The sequence below is a fragment of the Spinacia oleracea genome, chromosome 6, assembly GCF_020520425.1.
Source record: "Spinacia oleracea cultivar Varoflay chromosome 6, BTI_SOV_V1, whole genome shotgun sequence".
Taxonomy (NCBI): Eukaryota; Viridiplantae; Streptophyta; class Magnoliopsida; order Caryophyllales; family Amaranthaceae; genus Spinacia; species Spinacia oleracea.
Window position 1 is genome coordinate 112,457,612 of NC_079492.1, and position 25,386 is coordinate 112,482,997.

Genomic DNA, 25,386 nt, shown 5'->3' on the forward strand with positions numbered 1-25,386 from the left:
TGCGGATTCTACAACTGAAGCGGAGTACATTGCTGCACATGAAGCAGCAAAAGAAGCTATATGGCTAAGGAAGTTCATAGGTGAACTTGGTGTAGTCCCCTCCATTAAAGGAACAATAGCCCTATATTGTGATAATAACGGAGCTATTGCACAGGCAAAGGAGCCTAGACACCACCAAAGAGTCAAGCATGTACTTCGTAGATTTCACCTTCTACGAGAGTTCGTTGAAAGAAAAGAAGTCGAGATAAGCAAGACTGGAACTGATGACAACATATCAGATCCATTGACTAAACCTCTGCCGCAGGCGAAGCACAACTCGCACACTGCAGCTATGGGAATCAAGCATATTGGAGAATGGCTATGATGTCCTTGTTTAATGTTTTAAATTTTTAGAGTTTAATTCTTTGTAAAACATTATTGGTTAATCATTCACAATAAATGAATAGAATTCATTTTTCCATTTAATTTGTGGTTTATTAAATGACGAGTCCCTTCAATTTGACGATATATTCAAGATAGACTGTCAGGACCAGTCCTGTGACTAAGAAATGTCTATCAAGTGAACTTGAATGTCAAAGGTTGAAAATGGTCCCTAATCGGAGTTTTCTATAAAATTGGACGCATAGAAAACGTTAGACGATTAGAATGCAAGATGACTAGTAGTTCTGTTTCTTGAACTATGTGGACATGGCAATGTCATAATCATTTGCATAGATACTTACTTTGGGAAGACTAGTATCGGACAAGACCTATGAAACTTTACTGTAAGAGATGAAAATCTGTCATGAGTAAATTTCATTAAATTATTAGACACTAAATCCTCAATACCTGAGTGATTTGAGATTACTTGTTTGAGAACTGGTTGCTTTGACGTTGACCAACCGTCGCACCGTAAAAGGAGGCTATAAAGGCAACGCTCAGGTAATCACCTATCAAACGAAGTCTAATCTCAAGATCGCAAGATTGGGATTGTCCTCCCATAAATCGGGATGAGATGCTTAAAAGTTGTACAAGGCCACTCGGAGAGCTTGAAACTGTAAAATGCATGGCCGTGCTCGGATGAATCATAGGCTATGATTATCTGTTTATTTGATCAGTTGAACTCTGAAACCGAGAAACATCTCTGGACGTAATAAGGATGACAACTCTTACCTTATGTTCAAAAGCAAGCATCGAGCGACAAAGGAATTAGGAAATGCACACTTGTCCCTAAGGACAAGTGGGAGACTGAAGGAAATAATGCCCTTGGTCCAAGTATGCATTTAATGTTAATTCTAATAAATGCGGTTCAGTATTAATTAACAAGTTAATAATTCAGTGAGATCAAGTGAGCTGAATGCCTAGCTAGAGGCCGCTTCAGTTCAAGTGGAATTAATGATATTAATCCAAAACTTACTCTTGACTGAACCCGTAGGGTCACACAAATAGTACGTAAACGGATCAAGTATTTAATGGCATTAAATACTCCATCTATGGATATTCGGAATCGACGGATCTTGGTTTCAGTGGGAGCTGAGATCGTCATAAGCAAGAAATGAATACTCCGGAAACGATGATATTGCCGGAAACGGAAATATGGATCGTATCGGAAATATAAATATTATCCAAGTCGTAGATGTTGCCGGAAACGGAAACATGGTACGTATCGGAAAATATTATTGGAAATGGAAATATTGCCGGAAACGGAAATATTGTCAGAATCGGAAATATTATCGAAATCGGATAATAATTCCGGAAACGGAAATATTAAATATTTGTTCGAAACGGAAATTAATTCCGAAATCGGAAATATTAAATATTGTTCGTATCGGCAATAAATTCCGGAATCGAGAATTTAATCGGAAGCGTATCGTACGAATTAGCATCGGACGAGGCCTGCCAGACGAAGGCCCAGCACGAAGTCGGGCCATCGCCCAGCAAGCAAACACACAACAAACACACGCCAAGCTCGACCAGGCCCAGCGCAAGGCCAGGCCCAGCCAAGCCTTGGCGCGCGCGCATAATGGGTTGCGGGGCTGTGCGTCGTGCGTGGGCCGCGAGGCTTGCGCATGGGCGTGCGGCTCGTGCGTGCGTGAGTGTTTGTGAATCCTAAAGCTATCGGGGTTCTACATATGATTAAATCCTAAACCTAAAAGGATAAATTAATTGATTTAGAGTTCTACTAGGATTCTAAGTTAATTAATTCGTATCCTAGTAGGATTACAAGACCTTTTCCATAACTCTATAAATAGGTGCCTAGGGTCACATATTTAGATCGAGAATTGAAGTATTCAAAGGTAAAATTTTCAAGAAAAATCAGTCACTCTCTTGCCCCATAATAGCCGAATTTCATACTACCTTAAGGGCGATTCTAGTTGGCCAAGCTTAAGGCGGATCCGGACGTGCTGTGGACTATCTACGGAGGGACGACACTTGGAGTCCTAAAGAATTGTTCTTGTTCGGTTCGGGCGCAGCTAGGGAGGGCACACTACAAAGTGTATGCATCTGAATTATGCTAAATGATTATGTGTTAATAATATGTTTCCTGGCTTTATGGTTTTTCCGCATGATTTATGTTTATTCATATGTATCATAACCTAACAAAAGGAATGGCTATGCATAAGAGAGGAATTGTCGTTAGTTATTGTACTCATATGATGTATGTGGTTATATTTCCTATGCAATGCGTGAAAATGAGCTTAGAATATGCATGAAGTAAACATAGTAGTGCGATGTTTTTTATCATTGTTATTATCCAACCTTCGACATACTTGGTAAATTCATGTTAGTCACATCACATAGTAACAGTGGCAAGTTAAAAGCAAAGAATTATTAAAATATGGTGGTCCTAAGCGCCCAGGTGACAGGTTTAAAGTTGAAAAAAAATAAAGTTTTATATAATTTAAGCGCGTGATATCGTGAGGATTGTGTCACCGGTAATAATATGAAGATTTTGCCACCAGTAATACTAAGAAAAAAGAAAATTAATCTTATAACCCAATTTTACCACGTATGTAATGAATTTCGAAAACTTGCTTTAATGGTAAGAAGTTGGTTAATATTAGCTATTCTTATTTTGTTTTAATGGTAAAAACGAGTCATGAATGAATTTATATTTTTACACTACAATAATTTTATGCCAGCAACAACTATTGCTATAGTGGCTAATGAGTATAGCACTAACAAGGTATAACTGAAAAAATTCAACACTTAAAACATCTATGGCGGAAAGCCTTTACCGGTACCAACAATAGGAGGAAAGTCCCACTTAATTTGGTTGTTTTATGACCATTTTTCAAAGTTTTTAGTCACAAGTTATTTCAGTAAGTAAATTGAATTACAACTCTAAATATTTGTGTCAATAAAGGTACCTCAATGACATCATTCTTAAGCCGACTGTAAACTCTACTTAATACTCCGAGGGGCTAGTTAATATACTAAAGTAATCAAGGCTAATTCCTCTATAAACTAATGGTGTGTACGATCATATTCAAGTCCTTAAGTATCATTAAAATTATCGTGAATTCGTAACCAGTAACACTAAAACAATTTCATATCATTGTAATAAAGAGTCATGTGCCAAATTGTATGGGTGACCTTCTAGTCGGCCATTTATATTTTACAGTGCTGCTTGATCGCATTTGATTTATAAATACTTAAGCCCCTAAAACGACAAATTTATTGACTTAGAACAAACTACTCACACACTTACTCGTATGATACGTATAAAACTTGTTAAGATAATGCTCGTGCTAATATAATTTTCGTATTAAAAGGGTTGAAGTGTTAACTCCCCACACAATATGATGATGCCATGCTAGTATGTCATAAGATCTGCATAATTAAGTACCATCGCTTGTCTGAATGCATGTCCTTTTAAGTTTCACGATTGAAAATTAATCTCTTACCGGTCAAATTCCGTTACCGCTATTTGAGGTGCATATAAAAACAAATATTATACTAATAGTTATGAGGATGTTGTGCAATCTCACATATGCATGTGATTTGGTTAATTATAATTATCACCTTATATTCTCTACAGCAAGATTGCAGGTACTAAATAGCCGGTGTGTTTGAAGTAACTAAAAGGCCGACATTGCATATCAAAGGTGAAATATGGCAACCAATAAAATGTATGGAGGTGATCAGTATCTTTGGGGAAAATAAATGCCGTAGGGGCACTCCATTGTGAAGCGTAGCAGTCCATAAGGAATGGATGTGATCAGTAGCTTTGGGGAAAATAAATGCCGTTAAGGGCACTCCATCGTGAAGCGTAGCAGTCCAACGAAATGTATGGATGTGATCAGTAGCTTTGGGGAAAATAAATGCCGTAGGGGCACTCCATTGTGAAGCGTAGCAGTCCATAAGGAATGGATGTGATCAGTAGCCTTGGGGAAAATAAATGCCGTTAAGGGCACTCCATCGTAAAGCGTAGCAGTCCAACGAAATGTATGGATGTGATCAGTAGCTTTGGGGAAAATAAATGCCGTAGGGGCACTCCACTGTGAAGCGTAGCAGTCCATAAGGAATGGATGTGATTAGTAGCCTTGGGGAAAATAAATGCCGTTAAGGGAACTCCATCGTGAAGCATAGCAGTCCAACGAAATGTATGGATGTGATCAGTAGCTTTGGGAAAATAAATGCCGTAGGGGCACTCCACTGTGAAGCGTAGCAGTCCATAAGGAATGGATGTGATCAGTAGCTTTGGGGAAAATAAATGCCGTTAAGGGCACTCCATCGTGAAGCGTAGCAGTCCAACGAAATGTATGGATGTGATCAGTAGCTTTGGGTAAATAAATGTCGTAGGGGCACTCCACTGTGAAGCGTAGCAGTCCATAAGAAAGCATTGATAAAATAAAAATATGAAACATAGTGTTGAAAAAAGACCGGCAAGACATATCAATGCAAAAAGGGGGCTAGTTGTCCTAAAAAATCAAGGGGGCTAGTTGTCCTAAAAATTCAAAGGGGCTAGTCGTCCTAAAATATTCAAAGGGGGCTAGTTGTCCTAAAAATTCAAAGGGGCTAGTCGTCCTAAAAAATTCAAAGGGGGCTAGTTGTCCTAAAAATTCAAAGGGGCTAGTCGTCCTAAAACATCAAGGGGGCTAGTTGTCCTAAAAATTCAAAGGGGCTAGTCGTCTTAAAAAATTCAAAGGGGGCTAGTTGTCCTAAAAATTCAAAGGGGCTAGTCGTCCTAAAAATTCAAAGGGGCTAGTCGTCCTAAAAAATCAAGGGGGCTAGTTGTCCTAAAAATTCAAAGGGGCTAGTCATCCTAAATACTAAATAGGCTAGTCGTCCTAAAAAATCAAGGGGGCTAGTCGTCCTAAAAAAAATTAAGGGGGCTAGTCGTCCTAAGAAAATTATCGGGGCCAATCGGCCAGAGCAAGCAAAATAAGATATTATTTTTATCTGCATATCTTCAACTCATGAGCATGTGATATCAGTTCTGAAGTGATTTCAAATATCAACACAGAATTAAGATATCCGCCCATTCTGCGAACCTCTGCAGATAAGGGGGATAGTTGTACGGGGGATTACTTTTTCAGAGCAAGCACAACAGTCTAAGACGGTTGTACTTACTCTGAGGGGGCTAGTTGTACGGGGTGATTACTTTTTCAGAGCAAGCACAATAGTCTAAGACGGTTGTACTTACTCTGAGGGGGCTAGTTTTACGGGATACTCCCGTAGGCCCAGTTCTATACCAGAATATCATATTCTAGTATTATGGGCCCAAAGAGTAATAAAGGCCAAGGCCCAATCTATGACCTAATAATCTATCAAACCCCTATAAATACTCATTTATGGGGGAAAGTAAAAGAGACTTCTCTACACTCTCTACTCCCTCTTCTCTGTACTCCATCACTTTATGATATTTCACTAATGTTGGGCGTTGGAGGCCCCGATCCGGGAACCTCCCCCGGGTTCGGGGTTCACTTTGCAGGAAATCACATCCACGTACGTTCAAGATACGAAGATCCGACCACACCACCCGATTCCAATACCGGAACAATAAGAGATAAATTTTGCTAAGAATATAAAAGATAAATAAGTACTAAGATACAATTATCCCCTTTTAAAAATAAGATAAAACTACAAATAGTGAATTTTCTCAAATGCAAAATACCATAGGGAGTGGATAGAATAGTCAAAGAAGAAAAATAGATAGAAAAACATACGCATAGTAATGATCATTCTATACAATTCCTCATTCTTTTAAATTACATAGATATGCCTATTCGTAATAGAGTTTATGTGATCATTCTATACAATTACATACATATGATAACATCTTTTAAAATTACATACTTTACTTTTGTTGAACTCAATTACAATTTTAAACCATTTTTTGTTTCTTTATTTTTTGAATCACTTGACTATATACCATCATTCATGATTGAATGTTGTAACTTTTAGCATATCTAATTAGGGGTGTTAATGAGCCGAGCCGAGACCGAGCTTAGGCAAGCTCGGCTCGAGCTCGAAACCTGTGAGCTGCGTCTCGGCTCGAGCTCGAAGCTCGACGAGCCTGTATGGGCTCGAGCTCGAGCTCGAAATTTTTTAATCGAGCTCGAGCTCGGCTCGAAGCTCGAAGCTCGAAGCTCGGCTCGAAGTACCTGTTATCCAGCAGCCTTAACACAAGTACACAACAACGATATGTAATTTAACAATCTGTTTTCAACCTGTTTTCCAGTCTTTATATAGCCTAAAACAAAAAATGTCTTACACAAAATAACTAAAAAAAAAAATTAACGTTCAAACAATAAAATTTGGTCTCAAATTCAAATGTAAAATTAATAAAATTATACATGATTCATCAATACAACATCAAAGGTTCCATAAAATTAAAACAAACGCCTTCTTGCTCTTATTTTCATGTTTTTTTCCGAAAAACCTACACAAAAAAGTCAACATATAGTCATTATAAAAATTAAGTAATATAAAGATTAACGAAAAGGAGTGAGGGAAAAGTAACCTAAGGAATAGGAAGAATGATTTCCTTTGGTTCATCCTCTTCAATACTCTGTACATATTATAAAATTAATTAGTTAAGTACATATAAAACAGAAAAGACATAAAAAAAAATATTTTCCATCTTACTTTGTTCTTTCTTTGCACTCCATAACGGGACCTACACCAATCTCCTACGCAAATCAACATTTGCACGGTCTCGGGAAGTAATGATGCTCGATAAGAATCAATAACACGACTTCCAGCACTAAAAGTAGCCTCGGAAGCAACAGTTGTAATAGGAACAGCTAAGATATCGGCAGCCAATTTAGACAAAATGCGATATTTTGAAGACCTTTCTTTCCACCATTGTAAAACATCAAACTTATTTGGGCTATTTCCTTCAACAACAAAGGTTTCTTCCTCAAAATACAACTCCACTTCTGATTTCTTAGGTTGAGATGTTTCCCCAATTCTCACAACTTGTATAATTCTAGACATCGCATAAAGGTCATCTTCTTCAACATTTGACGTTCCATTTCCACATTCACCAAATTCCTCCACTAAAGGAGGATAAATATTGAGATACTCATCATACAATTCAATCAGAGTATCTTTAACTTTATTTATATTCTCCCTAACTTTATCTGAAGCAAACATGGTAGGAAAAGTAATTTCAACAACCTTCATCTTAACACGAGGATCTAACAACCCACCTAAAGCCATGATCAAATTACATTCACCCCAATACTTATCAAACCTTTCTTTCATGTTTTTAACCATATCTTTAACAAAAACATCAGGGGAATCAGCATTACTATCCAACATTTTCTTAATGTAGTAGACCTCCGAGAGAAACAAATTAGAAGTTGGATATTCAGAGCCTGAGATAATGTTGGTAGTACAATAAAAAACCTTTAAGATCTTTATCAATTTCTCAATTTTAATCCAATCATCAGCACTAGGACAATAAACATAATCGTTATCCTCTAAAGCAAGTCTAGAAAATACCTCCTTGAACTTGATTGCACAAGCTAACATATCATAAGTTGAATTCCATCGAGTCTTGCACTCAAGAACTAATCTCCTTTCCTTGAGATTGAATTGTTGGACAAGCTCAGCGAACTTTTTCAATCTTGCCTTACTCCCATTGAGGTATTCCACGGAATCATGGACATTCTTAATGATGGTTTTGACTTGCTTTAGACCATGCTGGACCATAATATTAATAATATGCGCACAACACCGAACATGGAACAATTTTCCACCACATACTAACCTCTTAGTTAGTGAGAACGTATCCTTCATAATTTGTATGCATGAATCATTTGCACTGGCATTATCAACTGATACCGTGAAGACCTAAAAGAGAGAAAGAAACAAAAAAAACAAAAGTTATCAATCTAATCAGTAGCTATGTTTTCAAATATAAAATTAGTAAAAACATATATTTGTAAATGGATAAATAAACACTTACTTTGTTTTCAATTTCCCACTCCTTTAAGCACCTAAATATGCAATTTGCTATGTCTTTTCCTTTTCTAGGAGGAGGTATGTGTACAAAACTCAAGACTCGCTTTTGTAGTTTCCAATCCCGATCAACAAAATGACCAGTAAGAACCATGTACTCAATCTTTTGCGGTCTTGCACGCCATAGATCAGTGGTTAAAGAGATCCTATCAACCTTCTTCAAAGTGTCTTTCAACTTCTTTTTTTCAACCTCATATACTTTAAATGCATCAGTTTTTATAGTTTGACGTGAAACACTAGTCCACTGTGGTATTCCCCTCTTTAACATCATATTAAACCCTACTTATTCCACAACAGAAAAGGGTTTCTCATGCATGACAATCCAATTTGCAACCCCTTCTCTCATGATAAGCATATCAAGCTTACCATTATGTATAGCACTAACAAACCCAGAGTCAAGTGGACCCGCACTTTTATTAGATGGCAAAAAATTCAGTAAAGTTTGTTGCTTCAATAATTTTTGTGGACAAGTTTTCAGATGACGGTTTAAATGACTGGTGCAACCAGATTTTGGAAGGCTAAGAATTTTTTTACAATACTTACATCGAGTTTTTCTTAACCCTCTTAAGACAAATGGATCCTCCAAATCCTTCCACACCTCAGACCTCCTTGCTCTCTTTGTACCTTGGGTTAGATTTTCGTCTACTGTGTCTGTAGGGGTGGTATCTGGTGCTTCTTCTTCAGCATTGTCCTCCAATTCATCATCGTCTGGCATATCTTCATCAAGAGGTTCAAAAAATTCTTCTACCGTAGGTGTAGAAGAACAAGGTGTTGATAATGGTGCTGCACAACTAGAGTCATCTGTAGAAAACATTTATTAGAATGTACTACATACACTGAGTCGCTGACTATGTCATTAACTCATTATATCAAAGAAACTAAGTCATTCTAGCAGTAGCCAATTCAAAATAACAGATTCGTTTTTAATTAGCAGAACAGATTCAATAACACAATTTCGACAACCAAAATAACTTCTAACCACACTACCAAATTCAAGAAACAAACAATAATAACAAATCAACTAAAAACACCTTAAAATTGACCACAATCCACAATAATCGACTATTTAGCACCTAAAAATTGACCATAAATCCAGACTAAACGGTTATTTCTCCAAAAAAACAGTCACAAAACATTACATAAATACCAAATGATTAAGATTTGCAGATACTACTATACTAGTACAAAACATATTATAAATTAAAACTTCCTAAGAAAAAATTAAGAGAGGGAATAACTTACCAGCCATGGATAGAGGGGGCCGGGTCGACGGTCGACGGATCTCGTAAAGTCGTCAGCCGTCGATCGTCGGAGGTGGAAACGTGAAATAGCTAGATAAGAAATTGGGTATTTGGGTGTGTCGTCGCGGCTAGGGTTCTTGCGTGACTGTGTGAGTGCGAAAATGTGAGGTTGAGATTTGAGGAGTATAGTGAATTAGTGATTAGTGAAAGTGACGTTAAGTTACTTTGTTTAAATGATTTTTTAAAAAAAAAAAATTTTGGTCCCAAATCCCAATTCCCAAAAGCCCATATATTTGTACTTTATAGTTTTATAAGATGTATCTAGAAATCTAGACATTTAGTAGCTTTGTAAATAATAATTATTTTGGTTAAATTATTTTATATTAAATTATTTTACAAATATTAATATTAAAAAAAAACTCGAGCTTGCTCACGAGTTTTCGAGCCGAGCCAAGGGTAGCTCGGGCTTGGCTCGTTAAGATCTCGAGCCGAACCCGAGCTCGAGTCGAGCCCGCTCGAGCCGAGCTTTGACCGAACTTTGACGAGTCGAGCATCGAATAGTTCGCGAGCAGGCTCGGCTCATTTACACCCCTATATCTAATTATACCATCATTCGTAATTAAATTTGTACGAAGTAGATATTCCTTTTTGCAAATTTTTATCTAAATTGTCTTAGTTTAAACTATTTTAAAATTTTAAAGTTTAAAGTCTAAACAACTTAAACCCCCAGTACTTATACAAAGTATATGTAATAATTTTGTAGAGAACACATGAATAACTAACTCGAGTTTACCATTATTGAACTAATAATTATATAATTCAGTTTCTCTATGAGTGCCTTATGCATAAACATTTTAAATATTAAGAACACATTTATACTCCAAGTTGAAAATTGACTTATTTTAACTTTCAATTATATGTATATAGTATAGGACCGGTGCAATGCACGGTAATCCAAAATTATTGACATGTTATACATATTTTTGTTAAAAAATAATTCGTATCCATCTAATTTTCGTACCACTAATGTTCCACTTTTCAAATGCTTCGTATAATTATTAATTTGAGATGTTCTTACGGTGCATAGGTGAACAATATATCTACTAATAACATGAATATACACATGAATATGAAACAATTTTTATTTTTTATACTAAATATGGATATATTATTGAGCGATTTCCTTCAATATTGGTTAAAGATCCAATAATTCTCAAAATACGTCACTTTCTAACTTATTTCCATACCGTCCACGTCAGCATGGAAGAAAGAAAAGTACTTTTTTCCCGGTTCAGCTTAGAACCACCAATTGAAATGGCGGTTTTGTTATAAAACAAACCGCCATTTGAATTGGCGGTTCAATGGTATAAACCGCGAACTCAAATGTCGGTTTGTTTTAAAACAAAACCGCGCGGTTTTATAAGCCGCTATTTCAGATAGCGGTTTATTGTAGATTTTATTTAAAAAAAAGTAGACCGGTTTTCTTGCTGACGTGGACAGTATAGGGGTTAGCAAGAAGGAAGTTTGAATCTTGCCTCCCTTGTATATAATAAAAAGTAAAATAAAGAAATAGTTAGCAACATATTATTTCACGATATTAACATTGAATATAGCACAATATGAATGATGGAATTACCTCTGCATCTAGTAAAACCATTTCAATAGTATACGTTTCACTCGGATTATTGAAGGCATGAACTGTCCATAGTCGGATAACCGTTGTATCGTTACGTTTTCTATGGATGGATTAATACTCTGTATGAGACTAAAATTTTGTGCCATTTTTTCTCTCTCACAAATGACGTTTATAATGTTGCTTGATAATATTTCTTGGATCAGTAGGGAGTATATATACTGCTGATTATGGTTGGTTGAATTAGGTGTAACCCTAATTCTTTGTGATTATTCTAGATTCTAGGGATTACTGGATAAGCAGGGAGTATTTTATAATTTTTGTTGCACGCCTAATTATCTATCTCTAACTTCAACCTATTTTTTATTCTTAAACGCTTTTTGTATGTAATCTTTTCAAAGATATTTATGTTATCTTTTTCTATGCATTCCTATTTTGCAGGGAACTTAAGGAATTTTCTGTTTTGTAGATTTTTTATTTATTTGTTACCTACTTTGTAGGTAACTTGGGGAATATTTTTGTTTTGTAATTTTATTTATTAATTTGTTACATACTGCCATCAATATTTTATGGGTTGTTTAAGTAATTTGAACATATTGTATTCGTCTTTTTTACGGTATTTTTTTATAACCATCAGTATTTTTTGGGCTATTTTTGTAATCTGAACAGATTGTATTCATTTTTTTACGGTTTGGCTGTTTACTTAATCTAAATATATTGGCTGATGTGTTTCCTATATTTTTGGAAGCTAAAATTTAAATACTTATTATTTGAATACTTATTCACGTACCCCAGCTACACATTATTTTTATTCTATTTTTTAGGGAATTTAATTTTTTTATGCTATATGAAATTTCATCCGTTATTTTTTGTAAACAATCATTCGTAAACTGAATTTTACCTATTTTTTTTAACAATTTTATATTTGATTTTATAGTTGTTTATTATTTAATAAAAAAAATTTTAAAAAGGAAAATACTAAGGATGCACCAGGAGATGACACGTGTCATTCCTGGTGTCTCTTTTAGTATATAGTAATAGTAATAGAAGTTATAAAAAAAAACTATTTGTATACGATGATATGATAAGACAAATATGTACGAAAATTTATAAACCCGTGCGAATGTGCGATGCACTAATTTTATAAAAATAATTAACCAAACATCAAGTATGGGGTTGGATAATATCAAACCCATACCTGATTCCAAAATATGTTTGGGCCAGGCCCAAATTTGTAGCACGGTTTCGAATATAGGCTATGCAAGTGTGAAATACAGAGTAATTGAGATCTTCTTCAACCTATCTTCTTCAACCTAATTTCAGTTTTCTGGCGGAAAAACTTTCATACAATCAGCAAGTTTGGTTGGGAAACGTGAATATTAGATTGAAATCTCGTTTCCCATTCGTTTCCTGGATGAATTCAGTTTCAAACACGTCTCCATTTTTCTGAAACGGTTTCGGCGCGTTCCGACGCGTTTCCCGGTTTCCCCGTTCCAGGACGTTTCGGAAAGTCGTGATCTTTTGGCGTTTCAGCGCTTCGTAGCCCTATACCTATGCAAAATGCAGCTCTTTGACCTAAATATTCCATATTGTGAATCCGATAAATCAGTCTCAGACAAATCGTCAAAAAAACAGACTCGGTTGAAGCTAATTGTTAAAGCAATTGAGTTTGGTTACACTGGAATCGCTTACAATCGTACTATCAAAGGGGTAATGTCTGAATCTGATCGTTGCACCATTTCTCCATTTTCCCTCTCTTCTCTCCTCAAACTATCTCCTTCTCTCTCCTCAACTGTTTGCTTCCATCGTCGCCTCCTCGGAGTTCCTGAAAACTCTGCGTTTCGGCAGTACACTCGTTTGACTATGTTGGTTGAAACATCCGCTCAAGCTTCGGCGTTGAATTCGGGTAATCCGATTCTTAAGACTTATGATTTGATCGCTGTTAGACCTTTGAATCAGAATTCTTTTGATCTTGCTTGTCAATCGTCTCAGGTTTTTTTTTTTTTTTTTTTAATATAATTCTCTCTTATTCACTGAATTTTATCGTCTTGATGATTTGGAGAACTTTATGAGATTGAATATTTTTGTTGAATTTTCTGGGTAGGTTGATTTGATTTCAATTGACTTTGCTGACAAGTTGCCATTTCGACTGAAGCTTCCAATGGTTAAAGCTGCCATTGCGGTTTGATTCTGTCTCTTTGTATGTTTGTATATGTATTTCGATGTTCTATTTGATTGAAATGGAAAATGAAATTGAATGTGCAGCGAGGGGTGTACTTTGAGATTATGTACTCGAGTCTTATGCAAGATGTTCACGTGAGGAGACAAATGATTTCCAATGCCAAGGTGTGTTGATTATCGCTTTTAACTAATTAATTCATGATTGTAATATATAGGAAAATTATACTATTATTGGACAAAAATTTGTGGTTGGATTGTATGATGGGTTCATTGTTTAGCAATGTTAGCATTGAAAAGTAGCAAAAGAATAAAATAAAATGTTTAACATGTCTTTTGAGCTTTGAGTCTATTTCTCTTGGGTTTTTTTGTATATCTAGAGTTTCAGATGCTATCGCTGTATCACTGCATCGAACAATATATTGCCAGTCTTGGTGAAATTTTATCCACAGCTCGGTAATGGAAAAAAAATACTAACAAGGATATTATGACTATAAACAAAAGATGCTGGAATGTTATTGTCATTGAAACCTAGGCTTCTGTTATTAGAGAATTTATGGGGGTACAGACTCTAAAGAGAGCGGGGCCTCGAGTGGGGTGGGGGACTTAGAAGGTCTAGCGGAATATCCATTGAGCTGTTGTCATACCTAGGCACTGATGATTTCATCCCACCTGACTTGTTCAATGTCTTGCCGTCAGTTATTGGTGGAGTGGACTCAAGGGAAGAACCTGATTGTATCCAGTGCTGCACCTTCTGTTCTCGAGCTTAGAGGTCCAAATGATGTAGCTAATCTATTATTGTTGCTTGGGCTTTCAAATGAGCGTGCAAAAGCGACTATATCTAAGAATTGCAGGTTTGCTTTCCTTTGGAAAACTTAACTCCTGCTTCTTTTCTTCTTCTCTCGGGTGAGCTTGGGGCATGATTAGTACTCGAATAAGTTCAACTTCTTATGTTTTTTCTGGTATCATTTTCTTCTTTCTGATTCAGATTGCTAATTGCCAACACACTAAGGAAAAAACAGTTTTACAAGGAGGCAATCAGAGTTGAAGTGATGCCACTTGGGGTGGAAACTGATCCCGGAGAACCTTGGATAGTTGATCATATTGACTGGGATCCATTATCTAGTGGTGAAGGTGATTTGCTTTTAGATGATATGGCAAAAGCATTTGCCGAGTCTGCAAAAGTCTCTCAAACCATGAAAGGCGTTGTTTCTTCTCCTATAGTTAATCATATGCAATCACATGGTTTACATGTAAATGACATAGGCTATAAAACTCCCATGGATCTCGAGGTGTCAAAAAAGACAGATAAGCCGGAGAATGAGCCTACTTCTCCGTGGAGCAGTCTATTGGATCAACAGGGGAATAATTTCGAAGATTCTCTGCAGGCAGTCCTTCCCGATTCTTCTGTTGCTTGCTCTAATGTTGAGGATTTCCGAAATTATTCTACAAAACCTCTGCTGGAGGCTAAGAACTCCTATGTACTGGAGACCACAACCTCTATAGCATCGCATGAATTAGAGCCGCCAGATCATGTTAGTAATGCTGATATTGTGCAGTATAGTGATAGTATGAAGGAAATAATCTCTAAAGATTATGGCTTGGATGTAGGCTGTATTGCTATTTCAAGAAAGGAAGTCTTAATGGAATCTGAGGGTCTTAATTGTAACGGTCAGCAAACTGATAAATTGAAGCTAGCTTCTGGTCTTGTGAACAGGATAGACGCTGGGATCCCAACTGAGATGCAATTATGTGATCAGTCAGATTCATCACTTCTTCCTGACATATCCCTGGGTGGAAATCTGCTGGAGCTAAAAGAGGATACAGTAGCCGAAAAAAATGCTAGAAATGTGATGGTTTTGGACTCCTTTTCCGAGGGGAGTAGTAGTGATGGTTTACCAATACTTCGTGACCGGCAATTGCTGGAAGAGGTGGAAGAAATTAAAGAGCAGAAGGGAAATCGCATTGAAGTCAACACTGGCTCCGATAATTTTATAGTTGAGGATACCATGATGTTATTGGATTCACCCCAGCAGGGAAAAAAAGGCAATGATCATTTAGTTGCAAAAAGTACACTATCAGATGAAATGATGGAATGTAGAAAACAAGTAAAAGAGCTTAGTGAAGCTGAGCATCAACCACTTGGTGAAAATAAATCAGGTGATGTATTGATGTTATCTTGTGATGTGTAATTAGTTTATTGTTTCGTTTGGTTTTCTTTTGTATTGTGTATTTCTTTGTAAATAGCTTGACACCTATCAGCATGCATTATATTTTTCATGTAATCCGCCCCAATTAGTTTTTTCTTAGCTGTTAATTTGTTAACGAAGATTAGAAAGATGCATCAATAGTCAATACAGATTATGAAGAAGCAGCATTTTCAAGTTGGAATTAGAGACTCTTATGTTTGTTTTATGTTTCTCATCAGCTAAAGACACTTTGATATCTTTCTGTAATATGTCTGTGTTGACTGTTTTCATGCTGTAAAATGCAGGCAATCATAAGGTGAAGCGATGGGGTACAGGCCAACTTCTTAGGTTTCCTTTTAAACGATTGTTACAAGTTCAATTTAAGAAGAAAAGGAAAACTTCCATGTACAAGATCCAAAAGAGGTTAGTGTAGGAGATGTTCTAAAATTCTTTAGCGGTGTTGTAGTTGATGTAACGTAAGGCAGTGCATACAAATTTATGAGATTCGTAATTACCAGTTATCGTTTATATCATGGACGCTTGCAAGTTGCAACTTACATTTTGTCAAAATGGAATTTATAATACTGAGCTCACATTTCCAAGTCTTAAAACTGCGTTTCTTCTTTTTCTCTGGCCTAGCAGATAAATTTATGACTTCATGGTTGCATAAGTAAAATTTTCACCTCTTCCGCCAAGCAAGACTTCAGAAATCCTTCCCGGTCATTCAGAGGTCCATATAGGCATAGAGCCATGAGCCATGCAATAGTAATAGCGTCTTCATGCATGTACACCTATATCAATCTTATAAAAGCGGGCTAAAGAGGTGGAGGAAACACAAACGAAAAGGTTTGAGAAAATCTTAAGAAAGAGAATAAATAAAATATGCTTCAGTTAGAAAAGTTTGCAAAACTGAATGAAAGAAAATGAAGTCAAAAGGAAAAAATATATGAAGTTATGTCACATCATCCATAGATTTCTCTCCCTCCACTCCTCCCTATCCAACGCCATATTTTCTTCAATTCACAATAGACCCAAATCACTCTCAATCATCCCTAATCCAGGTTTTCGGAGGTCTTCCCCTACCCCTCACAATCCCATCACTTTGCCACTATTCAAGCCTCCTAACCGGTGCATCACTCTCAATCACTTCTCATTCAAATTGACATTTATACGAGAATAATGGTCTGTTAAACACTCGGTATAAGTTTGAAAAGAATCTGAATGTGACTAAAGAGCGAGAAATCATCTCAATGTGGGAAAACTTCTTGTTAACACTGTTGGATAGAGAAGTTTGAAAGAGTTTTTCACTTAAATTCAGACTTTTAAGGCCTTCTCAACTACTTTAGTAAGCCGGGTGAGCACTTTGAAGTTTGAACAGTCAAAATGATTGTGTTGCTTGCTAGCTGGTAAGTCTCTTCTGACTGTCTTATATTGAAAATTAATGCACTTGCGCAATTATTTTGTGTATTCTGATTGTGCTGATTCTGCTAGAACACCATTGGTTGGCTACTTGGCTGCTGCTCAATAATTACACTCCTTGACATGCATCATAAGGCTATTAGGGTAGGCATTTTGGGACCAGTGTAATTCTATTAAAAGATATTGTGCACACCCACCTAAATAATTGTCTTTTCCAACATCTCTCACTTCAATGTTGTTTGCTTAATATTCTTGAAATTATTGTCAAGACCGTGAAGTAAATGTATGGTCTTTGAAAATAAGGCTATTTAAGTGTTCATTTGAAAGATCCCTGGGATTTTAAAATGTCCACCAGACGAATCATGAATCACAAATTGAGCTCTTAATAATTAAAATACCAAGAATCTGTGGAAGAAGTACCTACTTGGGGGAAATCTTTTGGTTAGGCGAAACCTTCAGTTTTTTCTTCCTTCAAATAAATTACTTTGATCTTCAGTTTTAGGATCTTCAGTAGGGACATTTTACTCCAAATGTCAAAAAACTTACTCTCTAACTATCTTTGCTAAAGAACATTTTACTAATGTGCGTAAGCATTGTACTATGAACTCAAGTAATTTCAGGTTTAATCTGGAAATATTGAAGTAATAAATTGCAGAAATTAGAGGAAAAACATGGATTTTATTATATTACTGAAAAAAGGGAAAAATTCAACGGAAAGTAAATGATATTCCACTGTCTAGAGGTCTCCCAAGTAACTTTCTCTCACTCCCATGTCTGCTGCGTTCCTCTTTCCCTCTTTTTAACTACTCACACAGCCTCATTGTAACAAACTATTTGTCTTTTCTCTGAAATACCCCTGACACTAGTTGTAACAACCTTCCTCAGGGAATGACATTAATACCCCCTTATTCCTTCTGACGTGTTTGTAAGGTGGTGGTCTGGGTTGATTCCTTGTACATTGATAGGCGTCTCCCAGACTCCTAGGTGTTTCATTACCTATATTGGAAAATTGCAAGGAACTCACAATCATGTTCACAGTCACACAATAATATGCTGACAACAATAAGAAAAGAGAAGTCTTTGATTTCCGATAATGCAAGCAAAAGCTTTAAGGATTACAAAGCAACTCTCCAAGTAAGTAACTTTAGGTTACCAATCTCAAATGCTCAATACAAAATACTCGCCGCCTTCTCTCTCTTTCTTTCATCCATTTATGCAATAGAGCCTATTGCCAAGTACACTTCATTAATGACTTCTTTTGCTTGCTAGCTGCAGCAACAGAACCCTTGCTTGCTTTTGTTGTTACGGCTACACCTTAGGTGATGTCTCTGCTGGTTCCCTCTTGTACCTCCTGGGTAGGTTAGGGTAATGAAATACCACTGGTTTCCATACAATGCAACAATGATCTCCAATTACGAGTCTGGACACGGCTTCTGAATAAGGTGGATGATTCACTTACTCATTTTCAATACAAGTGATTGTAGGCAAAGAGTGGATAAACAAAGGTATTTGTGAGTCAAAGCTTTAATTGAGAGAATTATTAAATAATCTGGGTTTGACTGGATCTAATAATCTAAATACCTCAATCATGGTTTGTAATTTAGAAATTGATCGAACTATTAAGAATCATGGTTTGGAATTCACTTATGGAAAGAGACGGAAAGATGTATATTTCCTTGGAGATGTAACAAGTGCATGAGATGGCAATGCTTGAGCCATGTGCTTTGACACCATTTCATACTTGTTCTAGCACGTTTGCCAACCGAAACTTTGATGAACAATATGTTTAGTTGTCAATAAGTTAAAGGTTAAAAAAGTTTATATTGTGACCCCACTAACAATATCCCACACGACTATATTTTTTACTTATGTATAAATCACTAACCTTGATCAAAGTAGAGTATGTGAATACTGAGTAAAGGCAAGATGTGTAGACTGGAAACAAAAAAAACGAAGGGTGTATTTTGCTACCTATCGTTTGTTCAAGACCTCTGATGCTTACATACTTCTGTTGAATTGATAGTGTATAATTGGATTCCTCTAGGTCCTAGAAAGTAGTCGTGATTGCTGTCGTGGTGGCAGTAGTGATCGTGGCGTCTTAAGGCATCTCACAGGAGTCACTTCGCATTGTGCATTGAAAATTGGGAAAAACTCAAATCTATTGCTCGTGATTTATTACAGTTTTTTTGAAAGAACTAGTTAGAACTCGTGCAATGCACGGTTTTATTAAAAAAAATTAACATTTAGTTTATTCAAATGCCACATTATTATGGGTGGCAAAGGTAATTTCAAAGTGGGCAACTGGGCATTAGTTAATAATTTTGATTTCCAATGTCAACAACTAAAAAGAAGGGAGTTGTACGTATTTAGATTTAGATGCAATAATAAAAGGGAGTCACTTCGTAATCTATTCCATGTTAAATATTCTAAGATGAATTAACTAGGGCTTGTATTTAACTTCTAAAAAAAATTTAATTAAAATAACAAGTGTGATTTTGACGGGGGGAAAATTGTGCTTTAGTATAAAATATATATAGATTATTTTTGTTACAGCGTGTAACTATTGTTTTTAAGACTTGGTAATTAGTTTAGAAAAAGGTGGTTATAAGTAATTAGAGTCGCTAAAATTTAAGCGTATACTCTTCATACTTGTAATTTTGATTTTATTCTATATTAATGGCTTTAATAACTTGTTTCATGCAGAAAATAGTGTTTATGTAACAGATTTCCCAGTAGTTTCAGAACAGCAATCATAGTGTGACGATTTGCTGAATGGTCAGTTAACATCTGCTACACAAGGCCTATGCATAATGAAACAGCCTGGATTATTTCATGCTGTAGGTCATGGTGTATGATGAAAATTAACTTGAAGATGGGATGAGCTGTTTGTTTATGTCAATTATAGTTTAAGTTGACATTATTTAAAGTTGAAGGTCCATCGTAATGTGTATGTTATTCTCCTATCTGACCCCAGCGGTCCATCACTCCATCCTGTTTCTTTTTTTTTTTATAGTAATTTGCTCATCTCCCCTTCCAATAAAAGAAGAAAGCCCTTAAGGAACGTGTTATGTGGTGCATGATATACTGGTATCCTTGTCGACATTTTACAAAATTAGGTAGCTTTTTATGTTCTTGTACTCCTTCAATGTCTTAGAACATACTGTGTTCCAGATCACACTGGTCTATCCAATGAAATAATTGTTGAATATGATGTTTCAGTTGTCTAAGACTTCAAATTCTTCACGGCTAAGTACGTGGGGACTCTTGTGTTGTACTTGCAATTTTCATGGAAGGCATCACATAATGGAGACTTGTCTTTCAGAAACAGACCTAGAAACCTGGTTATCTAAGGTTTATAGCCTTCTTTCCCCTTTCTGGTCCAGTTGCATACAGAAAGATACCTTGCCTACTTTATGCCTTTAGTCTGACGGATTTCTTTAGATTAAGAATTTTCTATCATATACTAGAGTAACTTTCCATTTTAATCAGCTACTTCCTTGCTTGTGTTGCTGCTGGATTTGAGTGTGAAGGTGGACTAATATGATACATAGCTGTATAGGGTTAATAGTTTAACTGATAGAATTACTGTCATCCCAAGCATACCAGAAGAATACTGCTGCTTAATTTTCACTGTTTGGTTTTGGAGATGAGAAGCTGACAATAAACTTGCCGTTATTTTACTGTTCTTTCTAGCTAGAAGTGGGTTTCTTTGCAGGGAATAAAAACAGGGATTCCACATCCAATTCTGGCTACCGGAGTAGAAAAACCTCACAATGTTACTTCCGCGCAACAGCTGATAGTTAAACAAGCTGAAAGGAAGCTGCTAGTGGGTAAATCTTTGTCAAAAGGTGTGCATGTAAATCCCTAGGTTGCCCTTTGTAAGGTTTTAGTTTACTTTCATGATTAAATGTGATTCCATTAAATACCTACTTGTACTCCTACTGCAAGTTCTCCAATTCTTTTGCTAACTAGGATTAGTGCCACTCATGTGCTAACTACATTCCTTGTTTATCTTTCTAGAGGGACATAGCCATAAAGTCACCTGGAAGTATAATACTATAACGGAAAACAATATTAATATAATAGCTGGCGGCTGCTGATTTTATCCTTTATTATTTGAGTATATTTTAATCTTAGTATATGATGAATGAGATTTTAACAACTAATGCCTTTTCCCATTTTATAGGGGTTATGTAGGTTGCGGCTCCATGTCTATCTAGGAAGTAAGCACTATGTCGGTCAGTTGCTTCTTCTTTCCTCCTTCATTCTCTTTTATTATTCTGCCATGTGCGTAGCCATATTCTGTTCTATGTGATGGTTTAAATTATAATAAAGAATGGTGATGTCCGCGCTTCCAGTCCCACAATCTTTTAAGGGATTTTTTAACTGCCAGACTAAAGATATGTTCCATTCTTTTTACATATATATTCGTTCTTTTTGTTATTTTCTCCTGTTATGTTCTATTTAAGCTTGAACTGTTATATTTTTTCACTTATGTTTAGATTTTCACCATTCTTCAGTGTGGAGTTTAAACTTCAGATCTTAATAGTGATATGTTCTTCTAGGAAAACCTGTTGTAAACATAAGAGTGATTTTCTTCATAGCAAATTTTCCTCTTAAGGCATTTTTAGGAACATCATTTGAATGTGAAAAAGGTATTGAAAATAGTCAAAAGTTCAATTTTCCTTGTCATAAAGGTAAAGAGAACTGTCTAAGTTCAATTCTCCATGTGTTATCCCCTCTATCAATTTGTTTTGCGATTTAATTATGCAAAAGTGCAAAATGATGTGTGAGTTGATATTGAGGGAGGTAACTGTTACGACATTGTTAAGCATTAAGCTAAACAGAAGTAGCAATGAAAATTTGTGTATTATTATTATTATCATTGTTATTATTGTGTACCGTATGTGATTTGTTTATAGGTTTAGAAATTCTTGTTTCAACCCAAGTTTTCTATGAACTCCGACTTTTTGCTATCTAAGATAAGCTAACCTCTTCTGAAAATATCGTCTGTTGGACAGTTCGTATGGTTGATGACATGGGTGAATGTGTATACTAACCAGAATCCTAAGATACTAAAAATATTAAAGAATGTAAATACTTGAAATAAATACAAAGGCATGGCTAAAATAAAGTAAAAGGATGTAAAAGCTTATAACGAGTATTAAAAGTTACTACGTAGATCTTTTGGTGTCTGTAGTACACGTACTAAAAGTAAATTAATGACCTGAAAATTTCAGAAGTGGACGCCTCTAAAAAGTGTATTGGAGTTGTGAACCTTTTCTTCAGATACACCACTGATTGGTAACCATTTGATGACATAATAATTGCATTAAGCTTACGTTGAGTTTGGTTTATTGATTAATTTAATCATCTTGAACTACTAGCTAGCAATTCTGTCTAAGATAAGCAGGTATAATGTAATATTTTAGTCCCACGAGCGGCCGACAAAAGAAGAGTTTGGCCGTCAAAATTAAGATTTTGGTCATAGTTGCTGCTAATTGTCATTATGAGTTTCATCAATATAATATGTTGAGTAGACATAGTTAAGTAATCAAATGATTAGTGTCACTGCGGCACTGCCTCACAAGGTTAAAATATGTTGGAGCAGCTACAGCTCTTTTGCAAAAAGTCTGTTTAGCTGTTATTTTATGTTTTCTTTGTAGGGGTCAAGAAAATGGCATGGAAATAGTGATAGGAATCCTGAATCCACGAACAATTTTTGAATTGATTTGGGCATTCAAGATAGTGTACACTGGCATCTTTACATGCATGACCATCTCATGCAAATTACTATGCAAACTATTTTGAATGCTTAATAATTCTAATTCTATGATCAGTTTACATTGGACACTTTCACGGTTTCACCTAACGAAATTATATACATGATATGATGCACTCCTAGGGATTGCTGCAAATTTAAAAACAATGTTTGACACTTAACTACTACTCCATACAAAGCATAAGGTGAATTAATAAGCCTTTTTTTAAATCTTTTTCCTTTATGGCATTGTAACTGCTAGTGGATGTTTTTTAAGGAACCAAATTGGATGAAATGGAGTTCAGGAGATGAATCCACTGCCCTTCATCCTCATCGTCTTCTTCACCTGTCATTTGATTCCATTGTAAGTCTGGGAAGTTAGACGGGTGTTCTATTTCATCATTCCTTGCAAATCGACCCCTGATTCTTGGCCTGCTGTCAGCTAATGTCTTCCTGCATGCGTACTGATGGCAAGCAGTGCAACCATGAAAAAGTTAAGAAAAAGATAAAAGACATGTTGTTATCATATTACAATCGATAATCTAGAATAGGAAAGGTAGAATTTTCCTAATAAAAATTGAAATTCAGTGCTTGAATTGGAAGAAGTGGGGCATGGGTATTACTTTGTTCATTCTTCAGAACATTGGAAATAGCTGTGATAAAAAGACGACAACTGTGACTGTAACACTATAAACATGATGATTTTTTTTATATCAGTCAGTCCGAGGGACTGTGATTTAGCTTTTGTATGTCAGCAAAGCCATATTTCTCAAAATATATCAAGGGCCTACTTATGTATCATATCATATCGTGAAAAAACATATTTCACTAATGCAAGCTATGATTTGTTGTGAATATGACATGTTTAATTTCACTAGGTGTAGGACCTATCATCAATTTTATCATACTGTAGTATTTAGTGGTTATGCTCCTACAGCTGAGGGAGGGGTAAGATGAGCTAAAAGTTTGGCATGGCATATTGAAGGATATTACAGTTAAAAGTCTTGCCTGAATTTTTTTGTTGAAGTTCCTCTGGTTTCTCTTGCTACGATATCTCTCAATTCTCTCTTTTTTCTCTTCAGGACTGTAGCGAACTGCCTTTGCCATACCTTCAATAATAATGCTCGTACTTTCATTTGCCAATGGACTTCCTACCGGATGCTGATGGTGGTGGCGTAATGTTCTGATTCCCTGTCACGAGATTGATCAGCCATGTAAGCTGGAAGGAATTAATTTTGTGTATGTTTTTATCTTTCATCTTTTTATTTACAGTGTGAATGCTTTGAAGAAATACCTGATCCAAATCACCTGTACTAAAGACCCGTCTCACTGGGCCGATATCCAGGTCATGAAGTCCAGTGGGGGGTGAAATGGGCAGATGAAACCCGTTTCTATGAAGGGAGTGACTACTGAGGCTGCGCTGCATCAAAGTAGTGGAAGTAGTAGTATTTGGTGGGTGACTACTAGTACAGCTTAGAGGTGAACTTGGTGAGGCTATGTAGCTACTACTAGTGCACGCACTCCCGGTACTTGTATTCCCATTGGCATTTGCTAGGATGAACGCTTCGTTAATTGAGTTGAAATCGCCTGCAAGAGACTGGACTAATAGAGGTGATAAACTGGAAGGATAATTTGGGTTGATAAAATCAGTGGAATCTTCATAATAAGAGTTGTTATTTTGAGTATACATAGTTACTTGGTCAGTGTAGTATTTTTGAGAAAATCTTCAAAATTCAATTGAATTATGACTCAATATACTTTCTTCTCTTTGCCAATTTATTTATATGTGAATGTTATTAGGGGCTTTCTCTAATACAAAAGCGTTGACTCATTACCTACACTTTTGTCTCTCTAGTACCAGTGGCAGTGTACCACTACCTCCTCAACTCCCCACCCAAAAAGTAATTACCATCCTTTTCATTAATATATGTTAATCATACCTTAAAACATCAAGGGATATCAATCTCATGTGAAGTCTAATCAGTCATTTAGGTCTTTTTTCTTTTTCTTTATTTTTACCTTCCAATTATTGAATTTGTGCTCTATTCATGGGATTTTCCCTTATCTACACTTATTGTTGTACATTGGAGTTTGAAAGACTTTAATTTTCATATACTTGATTGAATTAAACTTATTTTCTATAATAAGTGAAAATAAAGTGAACAGATCATTTTCTAAAATATCAAATAAAGGTTAATTTTGGTTATTGTAAAGAGTATCATGTAACTATATACAATAATGAATTCAAATTCCCAAAAATCATATTATGTCTTATTATCTCAAACAAGAGTGAAATGTCCTCTATTTCTCCCTATAAAAACATAATTGTTCACATTTTAAACCCTCGATGAGTTTAATACTTGTGTAAAAAATAATGTGTAAAAATAATGTAAATTGATTGTTCTTTGAAAAACAATAAGAGTTACAAGAGCTTAGGTATCCCTAGGTTTGCTGAGTTTGTAACAGGTTTATTGTTACTTCCTTTTTCCCTTATACTTCCTCCGTTTCACA

General features: G+C 35.9%; 4 protein-coding genes across 10 annotated transcripts; 1 reads left to right on the top strand and 3 right to left on the bottom strand.

Annotated features, from left to right (window-relative positions):
* Positions 1-6,728: 6,728 nt before the first annotated feature.
* LOC130463748 (zinc finger BED domain-containing protein RICESLEEPER 2-like) lies at positions 6,729-8,857 on the bottom strand. The gene is made up of 3 exons (XM_056832969.1): positions 8,402-8,857; positions 7,075-8,286; positions 6,729-6,997 (listed from the first exon to the last, which is right to left on the bottom strand). The coding sequence occupies exons 1-3, from the start codon at positions 8,723-8,725 to the stop codon at positions 6,950-6,952; spliced, it is 1,584 nt and encodes a 527-aa protein (XP_056688947.1). The 5' UTR covers positions 8,726-8,857; the 3' UTR covers positions 6,729-6,949.
* On the bottom strand, positions 8,738-9,835 carry LOC130459063 (uncharacterized). Its single transcript, XM_056832636.1, has 2 exons — positions 9,697-9,835; positions 8,738-9,255 (listed from the first exon to the last, which is right to left on the bottom strand). Exons 1-2 carry the CDS (start codon positions 9,701-9,703, stop codon positions 8,738-8,740), a joined length of 525 nt encoding a protein of 174 aa, XP_056688614.1. The 5' UTR covers positions 9,704-9,835.
* Positions 9,836-12,601: 2,766 nt separating this feature from the next.
* LOC110784722 (protein GAMETOPHYTE DEFECTIVE 1) lies at positions 12,602-24,639 on the top strand. Of its 7 annotated transcripts, XM_056833928.1 has the most exons (11): positions 12,602-13,320; positions 13,433-13,510; positions 13,594-13,674; positions 14,206-14,360; positions 14,495-15,666; positions 16,001-16,118; positions 17,014-20,962; positions 21,301-21,352; positions 23,153-23,239; positions 23,958-24,114; positions 24,221-24,639. In XM_056833928.1, exons 1-7 carry the CDS (start codon positions 12,889-12,891, stop codon positions 17,039-17,041), a joined length of 2,064 nt encoding a protein of 687 aa, XP_056689906.1. In that variant the 5' UTR covers positions 12,602-12,888; the 3' UTR covers positions 17,042-20,962; positions 21,301-21,352; positions 23,153-23,239; positions 23,958-24,114; positions 24,221-24,639. The 7 variants fall into 7 exon arrangements, with proteins under 7 accessions (XP_056689906.1, XP_056689907.1, XP_056689905.1 ...); XM_056833929.1 differs by lacking the exon at positions 23,153-23,239 and having other exon boundaries at positions 24,195-24,639; XM_056833927.1 differs by lacking the exon at positions 23,153-23,239.
* Positions 22,794-24,565, bottom strand: LOC110795555 (two-component response regulator-like PRR95). The gene is made up of 3 exons (XM_022000574.2): positions 24,170-24,565; positions 23,884-24,066; positions 22,794-23,339 (listed from the first exon to the last, which is right to left on the bottom strand). The coding sequence occupies exons 1-3, from the start codon at positions 24,563-24,565 to the stop codon at positions 23,148-23,150; spliced, it is 771 nt and encodes a 256-aa protein (XP_021856266.2). The 3' UTR covers positions 22,794-23,147.
* Positions 24,640-25,386: the final 747 nt, after the last annotated feature.